The sequence below is a fragment of the Eurypyga helias genome, unplaced genomic scaffold (assembly GCF_000690775.1).
Source record: "Eurypyga helias isolate BGI_N326 unplaced genomic scaffold, ASM69077v1 scaffold29058, whole genome shotgun sequence".
Taxonomy (NCBI): domain Eukaryota; kingdom Metazoa; phylum Chordata; class Aves; order Eurypygiformes; family Eurypygidae; genus Eurypyga; species Eurypyga helias.
In genome coordinates, this window is record NW_010266812.1 from 1,091 (window position 1) to 13,880 (window position 12,790).

The window sequence follows — 12,790 nt, forward strand, 5'->3', positions numbered from 1 at the left end:
AGGCTGGCCAGAGGCTTCATCCGAAGGAAGACCTACATCTGGCCCATCTTCCCTAAATGCTGGGAAAATGACGGCTTTCCGTGCCGCAGCTTGCCAAGGCGACAGCCCCGGAGAAAAGAACTGTGTCACGTGCCTTGTGTTAAACCCACAAACCTGCAGAGATGATCGCTGAGATGCTGTAATACAACGGGAATCAGGAGAATCTGGAACGTGAGGGCAGGCAGGTAGTGGTAGAGGAAAAGTGTCTTCTCCATCAGGAAGAAGGGGAAGTAATTAACAGCCCAGCCTCCGACACAGATGCCCCCGGCTGCCACCCACGGCTGCCACGCACCTGCAGGAGAGGGGAGAGATCTCAAAGCACCGTCCCTGCAAACCTAAGGCCTCTGAGGGGGTGCCTACTGCACCGTTTGGGGTCTTCCCAAACGGGGTTAAATTGAAAGCGGGGAGGTTGTATTAGATATCAGGAAGGAATTCTTCCCGCAGAGGGTGGGGAGGCACTGGGACAAGTTGCCCAGAGAAGCTGTGGATGCCCCATCCCTGGGAGTGTCCAAGGCCAGGCTGGATGAGGCTTGGGGCAACCTGGTCTGGTGGAAGGTGTCCCTGCCCATGGCAGGGGGGTTGGAACTGGATGGTCTTTAGGGTCCCCTCCAACCCAAACCATCTGTGATTCTATGACTCCCCCACCCGACAGTGTGTGCTACTGTGACCACACTCAGCCGAGGGAAGCAGTTACACTCTGCCAGCCTCCGGTGAGGCTCCCATCACGACAGCCTGCAGCACCCTCGCAGCACGACACGAAACGTCCCAGAAAGGTCAGCACAACCCCCCGGGCACAGGGGGATGGTTCCCCTGCTGGAACCAACCCATCTGCAGTAACCCCCTCCCCAGGCAGCCAGTACCGACCCCCTACATCATCACAGAAGGGCTCGGTGGCATCCCGGTCTAACGCCCAGGCAACGACTGAAGTGAACGTTCCGCTGGGCACGTTGAAGTGTAGCAGAACGGGAGACGAGCCCTCCACCTCGAGACACACACACACACGGAATAAAAAATGGAATCAGACCTTCAGGAATGTCGTAAATCTTCCTCCTTCGTCGTACCAAGTACCACAGGGACAGACACACGTAGACCAGAGCAGCGACGTTAGCTGAAGCCCAGGTGACGACATTCCCAAGGAGGTGGATCTGGGCCTGAGGGACAGAAGATGGTCTAAGCCAGCAGCAGGAACGTGGTAGGTTAAGCATTACCTACACATACCCGCTAAGTTAAACGTCAGGACGTGCCTGGCCAGGAACCTGAGCTGTCCTGGAACAAGGCTGGTTGATAAACTTCGCTGCTTTAAGCCTGTGTAAGGCCTTTAGAAGATGCTACTGGAGATGAACTGCTCTTTTGAACGGAATCAATAATGGAAACTATTACACTGCAGCTTCCCTTCACAAAAAAATAACGTGCAAGAAGACATGATTTAATTAAAAGCAACCACTGTCAAAGCTGTATCGCATGCCAAAAATAACCCCAACCCTCAGAGAAAATAACCCAGAAGGATCCATCCTGGCGCAGGTCCCTGGCTGGAACCGCAGCCCCGCTCTCCCGGAGCTCAGAGCTGAAGCAGTCTGCTGGCTCCCCCTCGCTCCCGCTTACCCCTACCCCTCCTACTTACACCAGAGGTCGGGTGGAGCCAGTAGGCAATATTTGTGTCCATTGTGATCCAGTCAAGAGCAGAGGAGCTGTACTTATGTTCTGTGTCTTCATTTTTTAAGGTGAGTATTTTCCACTAGGAGAAAACCAGTGAACTTTCAGAATGGGAACAGTGAGTGGGAGAGCAGTCATGGGTGAGCAGCTCCAGGTGTAGGACTGTAAATTCTTAACCTGGGAGTGCAGAAAGACATTTGTGTACCTCATACTGGATATGAATCAAAGAAATGGGTTTGTTTTGTTACATAATGCCCTTTCCTCAGTGAGTTCCTGCAGGGTACTAAGGGCCATCAGCACTACTGACTGCAGACAGAGCACGCTGCAGGGCGCCTGGGTGCCCAACCGAGTCTGACACACGCCCCGCGGCCCTCATCACCAAAGAGCACGCTCGCCCAGTTCTCAAATGCCCTTCAACTGCGTTCAGGAATACTTTTGTTTTCAGTTTGGAAGCCAAACTGTCAGCAAGGAATAAACAAGGAAGGCTCAGAGCTGGCAGGAACGCTCAGGTGCCTGCTCTGCAGCAGAAGGGGAGAGGTAAGAAGTCCCTCACCTGCAATTCCATGAACTTTGCCATGAAGCTGAGGTTTTTACTTATGTCCATCTGCGTGGGAGAGTGGAGCTCCACTTCCCTCTCATTTTGCTCTTGGCCTGGAAGGAAACTGCAGAGCTCGGAAATAACCATGTAACAGGTAGAAAGCTAGAAAGGGGAGAGGGCACACAGGCTAGACCCCAGGCTCCTGCCCTCCCAGGAGCTCTGCTGCAGTACGAGAGGGCTCTAAGGGGATCTGTAAGGATTCCGACACCACGATGGGGCTGGAGCCTACTGAACACACACACAGTACCACCTGCCCATCACTGGGAAGCCTCCCCTGTCACCGAAATCTGCTGTGAGCGCATGGCTGAGACGTACTTTTCCCGTATCTGTGCTCTTCCACGTTCCACAGCATGCTCTGGTGGTAGCCTTTGGACAGTTTCTCTCCAACCACCTCCAGCTGCCGGTATCCCCACTCGGGCAAAGATGCTCCGCTGAGCTGAAAGGGAGAGAGGACTGTAAATTCAGAGTCCCACCAATCTGAGCTGGAGGATGAAGTTCCGAGGCCCTGCCCGAGCAGCGGATCACAGCAAGGGACAGCTCGGGAGCACGTGACGAGTCACCCGGCAATACTGTCTCAACAAACGCCACGGCCATCAAGTCAGAGGCGCTGGAAACTGGTGAGACCCGTAACCAGCCCAGCTGCTCTCACACACTGCTCTCAGACTCTGCATCCGTTCCCAAGCGGTATCCAAGCCCCAGGTGAACAGTGGTCACAACATCCGGGGAAGCAGGACAGCTCTGCCGGCTGCAAAGGCGTGAAGTATGACAGGAACACATGCCGCCCTTCGATCACACTGAGCAAGTTTATTGTTTCCTTTTATTTACTTACTTGGTTGTTTTAGTGGTTTAGGCATTTTGGAACAAAGAGATTAGTAGTTAGGAGATTACGAGAACGGTGTGGAGGAAAAGCTATAGGCAAATAAACAAAAATCCACTTGCCTTTAGCACTGCAGAGGTGTTCACGTGAACAAACCTCACTTCTGACAGAATTGTCTTCCACACGTCTGTGTCAGACTCCCGATTTACAATTTCCTACAACAGAAAGGTGTCTTTTGATCGTCCTGTTCTTTCAGCTGCTCCTGCTCGAGCTCCTCCCTCCCCTCTGACCACTCACCACTCTCCAGAGGTTCTGTGCTGGCATGGAGATGTTATAATCAATGTAGCAGGAAACTTCTTGGGAGTGGGGGCTAAGCGGGGCAGCAACATCATGCCTAGAAGACAAAGTAAGATCCTCCAACACCATTTTCCAAATTCATATAAAAAGCAAACCCATAAAGGTATCAGGTTGGCTGGGACCAGGTTCAGTCATAAAGCAAAACCAAGTAACTCCTTTATACAGCTTGCCCTGTTTACTCTGAAAGAGAACACTCCCCGCTACCAAGAGCTGCCAGGAGCAGGCTCAGAGGAAGCCAGCAGAGACGCCTGCTATGCCAGGCCGAGGAACAAGCACCGACTGTGGCAAACAGAGACGCTGTTCACTGGGGTTTCCAGTAGTGAACAATCTAGGTTTGGAAGGGACATAGCAAAAACCCAGGCTCAGAACACCCCTCTTTCTGATCTGAGTGATATTCAAGCCCAGGCAGACACCCTCTAGGAAGCAGTCAGGAGGTAATTCCATACTACAGTCTTTGCAAAACAGGCAAGAATCCGTGGCAATCAGCCACAGCACACAACAAGTCTTCCCACCTCTCAGAGCACAGCCTTCACGCAGCAGTATGCCATCAAAGTCAGGGCAGCTGGTCGGTGATTTTGGGTTAGTAACAGTCACCCAAAATACTAAATATCGGCACCTGCCTGGAGCGGAGGCAGGGAAGGGGCAAGGATGGAGAGTCACCGGGCGTTCCGGCATCTGCAGAACTAGCGTGAACTGTGAACAGGGGTGAAACCACCCCGAGCCCCTCTAGACGCTGCTAGCAGAGACGGCCAAAGCAGCTCACAGCCACCGAACAGTCTGTGATTGGTACCAAATCCCACTGCCGAGTCACTGCACGCATCAGAGAAGCATACGGCATCCTTCCTCTGGGCCACAGGGATGCCTGATGGAAGTACCGCACGAGGGGTCCCCCGGCCCCAGCGTTTTAAGGCTCCGTGAAGAACAGGCAGTTCACAGCCCATCTGAAGGCGAAGGTCCCTGCGCTTCAACCCCCAACAGTTATCCTGAGACAGGAAAGCAGAACGAGCCGGCAGGCCCGGCAGAGCTGAGCACGGGGAAAGGACTTACGTGTTGAGGTAGCGAGTTGTGATGCCGTGGACCAGCTGCACGATGTGTCCGTGCCTGACAGGACGCGGCGGGTTACTCACCACCAGCTGCTGCCTGCGGGAGTGACACCCAAGGGGAAGCGGTTACATTCTTCTTTCCGTATACCACAACCTTCTCATGACCAAACTGTTAAGTCAAGAGGCTGCCGGCAGGCACAGGCGGGCAGTCAGACGAGAAATGAAAGCAATCTATAGATTGTACCAGAATGGAAACAAAGCTCATCAAGGCAAAGGTGAGTTAAGGGCAGAGTAAGGATCCATCAGGGGATACCGACACCCCAGCCATTAGGTCAGTGGTCCGAATCCAGGTCAGTCAGGAGCGAGTTCGGATGACTCCCCCCACACAGCTGTTTGGTGGCTTCTGTGAAATGAGTAAGTGCTGCAGTGAGGTCTGACAGCTGCTCGTGCCGCAGCTGATGCCACTTCTGGCAGAATTCTGAGATCAATGGCTAGCTCCACCATGGAGACCAAACTCCTCTCGGTTCTGGACAGAGCTAAGGCATGCTTTGGCAAGGGGGAACGCTGCAGTTCACCTAACTGCTGCCTGTATTTTACTGTTCTATAGAAGGATTTCATATCCTCCAGGGCTCATAAAGTCCTAAATTTGGAGAAATTTAAGAAGATACTGGCTTTCTGTGGTCCTGGTAGAGTCCCTGCTTGAAAGGTTTGCACTATGGACAAACCTTCCCCATGTGCATACGACTGATGGCCCACAGTCCTGGCAGGACTTGAGTTCCCAGGGTAACATAAGAAACCTAAAAAAGCAACTTTTTGATCAGTGTGAAATGATATCACACAAGGGCTCTTACTGGCAAAACTACATGTTCAAAGAGTTCTGCTCCTCGCTGACAGAATGGCAAAACACTGTCGCAGGAAGGTGCCTCTCAGGCACAGGCACCACTTGGAATCCCTCCCCATGTGGCAGATTCTGCAGCCCATCCCCCACTTTAAAGAAACACTCATTCTGCAGAAGTGATTTCTACTCTTTTCTGAGGCCCATTCAAGCTTGATAAAGCTCACCAAGGCACTCTAACACCATGGCCATCAAAAGGCAGAACTTCCCTTTCATGCAAAGCACCTGAAGAGTTCCCACCAGTCTCACGAGTCTTTAGAATTCCCCCTGTGCACAGCACAGCTCCTGTTCCGGCAGGAGCAGTTCAGACAGAATTTCAGAGTCCTCAGTGAGGCTTTTACGCTTCCGAGGAGGACTGTGCAAACAGCCGCCCTGACCAACACGGCAGCTGAAATCACTTGCTCAGGATCACACTTGGCCTCTACACCCTTAAGCAGAGAACAGCTATGTCCAGTCAAGCTATGCCGTGGTTAGGTTTTGGAAGCACACAGAACCTGTGTTTAAGCAGCCTGGCATTTAAATCTCTTGCATACTCACATTCCAGGATCTTTGACAATCCACCAGTTGTTCACATCCTTGAAGGGATAGCAGGTCACCTGCTGCTGATGGGAACTCCCTCGGCCATTCTCATACCTGCAGAGAAGGTTAAAAACCCCAGAGGAGTGTACCAGTACATCTCTGTGCTCAGCAGTGACACAAACCAGCACATCACTGGCTCCGTTCCTACAGAGCACCGAGTCTGCACCTCTGCAGCGTGCTCTGAAGGATTAATGGAGATACCAGGACCGGCAGGTGAAGAACCGGAGCGTACACAATACGCTAACAATACCCTAGCAATACAGACCCAACCAGACTCCTCACCTGATGGGATAAGTATTCGTATGGGAATGGAGCCAACACTGCACGGGCTTGCCCAACACGTTCCGCAGAGTAATCTGAGAGCCGTAGGCCACCTCTAAGGGCTGACCCTGCGTGATTCGAGCCAGCCCGCCCTGAGAAGCATAACGATAGGGTAAGTGGAAAGAATCAGAAACAACCCAGAGGCTTTTAAATTCTCTTAGAGTCACCTCTCACTTTAACATAGCAGTTTCTCAGCACAATGCCTTCTCGTTTGGTTGTATCTACACAAATCAAGTCTTGCAGCACCATACTCAGCAGACAGTAGATGCACCAACACCTGCGAGACTACAGGGCATTAGGGAATATCCCAAAAGCCAGGCTGTTCTAAAGACAGACTCAGCACTCTTCTACAGAAAATAATACCATCATCCTGTAGTCTACAACATCATCACTGAAGAGTTCAGTACTGTATCTACTTCTGTGGAGTTTTCTGAAGGAAGGGCCAATCAGCGGAAGAGTGAACGAACATACTGGTTTTGGTTCACTGGGAAAAGCTTTTCATCTGTTATTGCTCCGTCTTAAAGCAAAGTAGTTTACAGCAACAAAGCAGTTTAATGGCATAAAAGCAAGATCAAAGGAACATGGCTGCACGCCTTTCTTCTAACGGCGAACACAAGACAGATTTCCCTCTCTTTTTCCCTAATAAATCCATGTCAAGACCCCATTTCCTTTACCTCTAAGCTGGCTTGGAAAGCACTTGTCATAATTTGGTCGTGAGGCCCAGAGCGATACAGCAGTGTCAAGTGGACATAGAAGAAGGACAGGTACATTGCCATCGGGAGGATGATGAGGGCCAGTCCCCTAGCCAGAAAATGGCACATCAAGGAAACCTAGAAGAAGACCGAGAACTCAGTGGTTTCATGCTCCAGATGTTAAAAATACCAGTGCACTGGGCTTGTTTTCTCTGTCCTAGAACTAAGTTTCCCAACCACCCTCATTCAGCTGTGACTTTGTGGGCAGCTGGGTAACTTCACCGAGGATGTGACCTGGAGCCAGCAGGAGGTATGTGAAACAGCAGAGGTTTTGAGCCACAAATCACCAACACACGGATACGAGCAGAAAAGCCACTCACACACGCACACTTACCTAAAATTTAACTCCATTTTCTCCAGCAACTGAGCTGGGAAACTGTTCTATGACAAGAGGGTTTGCAGACTAGGACAGGGAATTTTGGAACAAGAAACAGCTACAGACAGCAGCGTTACCTGTGGGCTTGCAAGGCCCCTGGCTGGCTCCTGTACCGAAAAGTTACCCGTAATATATTCTGCGTGTTGTGCTACCTACATTTGAGAAGTTCTGGTCTCCTATCATGTGCCAGAAGTGGAGTCCTGCAATGGCCAAGAGCAGCACATACGTAAACAGGCCCATATATTTCACTCTGGGAAGAAAGTGCATAAAAAATTAACACAAAAACTACACAATCACTTAAAACAAGACATAAAGATTCAAACTTCCTCTTGAACAGGATGCATTAGAGTACAAGGACTTAGATCCATGGCAGGTTTGGTACAACATGAATCAGCTGCAAGGCTTTGACACCACGAGGTATCATTTGTTTGCTGATTACCTGATACAACCACGGTGACAGAGAACCTTGACAACAAGGTGGCAGGTCACAGAGCAGAGTCCCTAAGTTCAGACTTACTGAAGCTTGAGGCAACCAGGAGAAAGGGGTGAAATGCTGAAGCTCATTTATAACACAGAGCCATCTCGAGAGATGCGTTTTGTTCTGCCCAGGACAGTACCCTCTAACGCCTGGTACTGGCACTGTGCACCGACATCCTCTACAGAAACGACCTGACTCACTGAAAAGTCAAGGAGATGTCTGCTCAAAACAGCACCAAGAATCAGTCTTCAAAATCCAAAGCCCCACTGACACCTCACTCAGATGGCAGGCAGGAAAGTCAGCTCACCAAAACCGAGACGGACGTCATCGCTTACCCAACTGCACAAGAACAAGCGACTCCAGTCAACAGAAGCCAAAACCACCAGCTTCCAGAGAAGGAACTAAATAATAATAAAAGGACAGAGGAAAGGATTGTTATGGTGAGATCTGGGCACCTTCTAAGGATCCTGAATTCAGCTAACTGAACTTGAAAAAAAACTTGCTGGACTCCACTATTCCTTGTTCTATTCAGAGGTATCTCATTCCGAACCTCCCATGCCACCACCTCTCAGCTCAGACCTACAGGGTGTTGTTAAATGTACTTCCCTGTGTCCTGAAAAGCAAAATGGAACTCTACCTGCCTTCTGACACTGCAGATACATGTATTAAATCATTTGCTGGGCTCGGTTTAAAGATAATTTGACTTTGCTAGAGATTACCCTCTGCAGGGATCAGAGAACATGTGAAGTCACAATAAAAGAAGCAAAGATCTCTCAATTCAGTGCCTATAAACAGCAACAGAGTGACCTGTTATCATCAGTGTTGCATGCACGGAAGGAAACCTTCCAATATGAAATCTGGGTGGGCAAAGGAGTGCTCCTAAGGGATTTTATTTTTATCGTAGAATAAAGAAGACAACCTTGTTGCCAGTTAAAACAGTCTTTACACAGCTCAGAAGAGAAAACTGCTGGGGCAGCCATGTGAAAGGTCAGAGCATTGGATTTTACAGATCGACGAAGTGAGTTGCAGAATGGTGAAGTGACATAAAAAAAAAAAAAACCAGTCTGTGAAAAAGAGTCACCACAAGAACATCCAAAAGAATGGGAGACAATCTAGTTTTACCTGTGCTTTTGCAAATTGTAGACCTTCAGGTAGGACAAAACCGCAAGTAGGATAAAAAAAATCAGTATTGATTCCAGGAGCATGAACCTTGACTGAGTGATCAACGAGTTCTCTGTTGGGAAGAGACAGACGCAGCATTAGAGGAACTCATCTGCAGGGAAGTGCTACCTCAGACGGTCACACCATCAGCCAGCAGAAGGCCCTGTCCCTTTCAGGGCAGCCAATTCACTTGCAATCTTAGTGGCTGTAACAGGGAGGTGTTGGGTGTAAAGGGACAAAAGCCTCGCAGCAGGAGCAAAGTACGTGGCCATAACTGGCAGTGAAGTCTGGCATGAGATCAAGGTGCTGGGCCTGCCGACAAAGGCGAAGAAACCGAGTGCTGGGAAATGCAGAGGGGTGCTTCTCAAGGTGACAGAGGCAAGGCAGTGACGCCAGCAGGCAGTGAGCATGATGACAAATCTTCCAGAAAGGGAGCTGCAATGAGCTGCTTTGTGCAGGACTCCCTGGCCAGAGCTGCAGCAGCCGGCAGCTGGGAGAGTTTTCTCCTATCAGACCACGGAAGGGCTGTTGAGGCTCTTCCCCTTTCAGGCAGCTGCCAGCAGACCCTCAAAGGAGAAACAAGAACCTGACTACCTTACGCAGGAGAGTGTCCAATCGTGGCGCTAAGCACACAGACCGGTTTGCTGCTGTTTGGAGATGAAACCTGATGAGCTCTGACTCTACGTAGGGTCATCCTGCTGTTAAAAACATGCCGTAAGCCATCCCGTAAACCTCCGAGGAAGAGAGTACAGGCCTCCTTGGATGCAAGAAACGTGTTTTTCCGTTGAGGCTGTTAAGGCTGCCCACAGGGGTTAATAACCAAATGAACTTGTGTAAAGCCTCAGCCTAGGATGGCAGCAAGGGCAGAGGGGAGCAGAGGGGCACAGCAGAGGCTGATACAGGTCAGAGCTGAAACTGGGCTCTGACGTGTCGTTAGGAGTCTGTGGGAAGATCCTACTCCAGCCTTTTATATGTCCTAAAACCTCACGAGGGGAAAAGGGACCCTTCTCCCCCTGTATGAAGCAAGGGGCCCAGGGGAATAATCTTACCTAGGAGAATCAGAAGAGCAGCTCCAAGCGCAGCACAGTGGGAAAACTGCAGTTCCACCAAAATCTGATATGCTAAAGGCACACAGAGGGCACCAGCCAGCGCTGGCAGGAGTCGCAAGGACCAAACAGGAACGTTCATGCTATATTCTGAAACAGGAGACAACAGTGATGCTCACATTGGGAAACTACTAATTGCAGAGAAGATGGATCAATACAGAACTCCTTATGACTACAACAAATTGTTGAGGCTACCTCCTGCTCTTACTGTCTGTCTTGTACTGCTTGAACTGATTTAAAAGATCTGTGCTATGGGAACATACTGCCTTCAGCTTCCGTTAGAGATGTGCAGAAGACTTACTTAAGAGGAGACGTGAAGGTGTCGCCTTATTTCCACTAGTCAGGCAAAAGGAATCTGTCAGCTGCTGAAATACTGCTTATTTTCTCAAAAGAATGAGACAGTTAAAATCAGCTCTTACCAGCTCCAATCCTGTTCCATAAGAAGTTTCCATCAAATCCTCCTAAGTAACCTACAACAAAAGCAACAATTCAGAATTTCCAGTCCCCAAACAAGTAGAAATCAGTCCTGGAACCATTTCCCAAACACACAGCTTCTCCAGGCCTGAAAGCCCTCTATCCCAAAAGGGTCCTCCTCCGCACTGTTTTGCCTGCAGCGATCCTTGCTAACGTACAGGGGCACAAGGAATCGAGAACAATAGATTCTCAGTGACAAAGTTACATGTATAGTTAACCTCTGCTTCCCATACAACTGTTATGTTGTGCCTATCTCAGCTACAGAAAGGAACTCAGGCCTGAAAGTCTGCCTGATGCTCACTAATTCTAGTAGCTAGCAGTTCTCTTCTTACCTTTCTCTCTATCCGAAGGATGGGACAACAAAGAGCTAATCTCCTATGAAGACAAACTGAGAGAGTTGGGCTTGTTCAGCCTGGAGAAGGGAAGGCTCCACAGAGAACTCAGAGCCCCTTCCTGTACCTGAAGGGGCTACAAGGAAGCTGGGGGGGACTTTTTACAAGGGCCTGGAGTGACAGGCCAAGGGGTAACGGGTTTAAACAGAAAGAGGGAGATTGAGATGGGACATGAGGAAGAAATTCTTCCCGCAGAGGGTGGGGAGCACTGGGACAGGTTGCCCAGAGAAGCTGTGGATGCCCCATCCCTGGGAGTGTCCAAGACCAGGCTGGATGAGGCTTGGAGCAACCTGGGCTGGTGGAAGGTGTCCCTGCCCATGGCAGGGGGTGGGACTGGGTGGGCTTTAAGGTCCCTTCCCACCCAAACCATCCTGTGATTCCATAACTCTATAACCACCTCCCCAGTATTCACGCAGTAGCCCCCTAACAATGCTAAATAAGGGAAATCCCAAATCTCTCTACATCAGAATCTCTCAGCTGCCTCATGCTTTTCCCCAGTAACAGGATTTGACAACTTATTTCTAACCAGCACTTCTCTCTTCCACGCAACAGGCACTTCCCAATTCCGGGAGACGCCCCACCTCCCAGAGCTAGCAGCATGTGGCCGAAAGGCGGGCCACTGTCATCCACGAAGAAGATCCTCTTCATGTAGAGTGAAACAAATTGGCCATAATAAACTTCATCAAAACTGAAACACAAGAGGCAGAAATATGTCAAATGAAAGGACAGATCTGCAGGCTACAGGGATGGAAAGGAAACACCGATCTGTTGGCAGAAAGCTAAGGAGACAAGGAAGCACGGTGGCTTTAACCCTTTACCTTCCTTTAAGAGTTTCTATGAGGGAAGCATGCTCACCGTATTTGCAGGCTGACATCAGGCGAGCTCTGCTCTTCCCCTCCTGCAGTCCTACTCACAAATGTTTAAAAAACAAGTAGAAAATAAACTATTCTACTCACACTACAGCCCGTGGATAGGAAAGCCCCCACAGACGGCTTATTAATCCCACCACCGTCAACGCCATGAGGTTCATATTTATCCCCGCAGTAACCACAACCGGCTTCTTCAGAAATCCCAACATCCTGTCAAAGGTCTGTCCAAACCTCCGAGAGCAAACAGAGAAAAGCAGTCACCCTTTTGCTCAAAGGCAGCAATTCGACAGAAAGCACGTGCCGCTCACTTCTGCTCGTAGTAACCGATCTTCCCAAGTTCTCTGGCTTTCCACGTTGATGTGTTTTCTGCTGTACCTACAGCAGCAACTCTGAAAATGAAGTTACTGAACACTCAACTTCTCATCCGCCCTGCTTCTACAGGCACATGGTTCTCTGTCACCCACAGTGAGCCGGAAACTTTACTTATTCTTACACTGGTTCCGCAGAAACACAACAGCTTGATTCAAGCCTGTATTTTGCTTTGCACTAAGCAAACCTCTCAGCCCAAACTGATGCTGACGACAGGCAAACCGCATGCTCAGACACCAGGCTGCTCAGGTAGCTTAAAAAGAAAATAAAAAGTTACTTCCTCGCAAACTGAGCGTCTTTGCTGGGGGAAGGCACGGGGCAGAACCCACGAACACCGAACGCTGGCTGCTGGGGGAGGGGTGTGGGTGCCGCGGGGCTGCACTCCCGGCAGCGCTGCTCGGAGCTGCTCAGAGCCCGGGCTGCACCTGCTCACCTCACTCGTCTGCAGGGCTTGCATCTGGGGAGGACAAAGCCCAGCGAAAGCACCACCCCCACGCGCGGTGCCGCCGCC

General features: G+C 50.3%; 1 protein-coding gene across 1 annotated transcript in view; it reads right to left on the reverse strand.

Moving 5' to 3' along the window:
- POMT1 (protein-O-mannosyltransferase 1) overlaps positions 1–12,148 on the reverse strand; it is a 12,521-nt gene extending 373 nt beyond the window's left edge. Inside the window, exons 1-18 of the mRNA XM_010157229.1 lie at positions 11,998–12,148; positions 11,623–11,729; positions 10,595–10,645; positions 10,119–10,265; positions 9,031–9,142; positions 8,244–8,309; positions 7,587–7,680; positions 6,977–7,132; positions 6,264–6,394; positions 5,940–6,035; positions 4,512–4,604; positions 3,405–3,501; positions 3,230–3,322; positions 2,606–2,726; positions 2,246–2,343; positions 1,661–1,774; positions 1,064–1,190; positions 154–331 (exon numbers count right to left, since the gene is read on the reverse strand). Coding sequence (XP_010155531.1) covers positions 154–331; positions 1,064–1,190; positions 1,661–1,774; positions 2,246–2,343; positions 2,606–2,726; positions 3,230–3,322; positions 3,405–3,501; positions 4,512–4,604; positions 5,940–6,035; positions 6,264–6,394; positions 6,977–7,132; positions 7,587–7,680; positions 8,244–8,309; positions 9,031–9,142; positions 10,119–10,265; positions 10,595–10,645; positions 11,623–11,729; positions 11,998–12,119 — 2,003 coding nt within the window. The 5' untranslated portion in view covers positions 12,120–12,148. The remainder of the gene's footprint in view (positions 1–153; positions 332–1,063; positions 1,191–1,660; positions 1,775–2,245; positions 2,344–2,605; positions 2,727–3,229; positions 3,323–3,404; positions 3,502–4,511; positions 4,605–5,939; positions 6,036–6,263; positions 6,395–6,976; positions 7,133–7,586; positions 7,681–8,243; positions 8,310–9,030; positions 9,143–10,118; positions 10,266–10,594; positions 10,646–11,622; positions 11,730–11,997) is intronic.
- Positions 12,149–12,790: the final 642 nt, after the last annotated feature.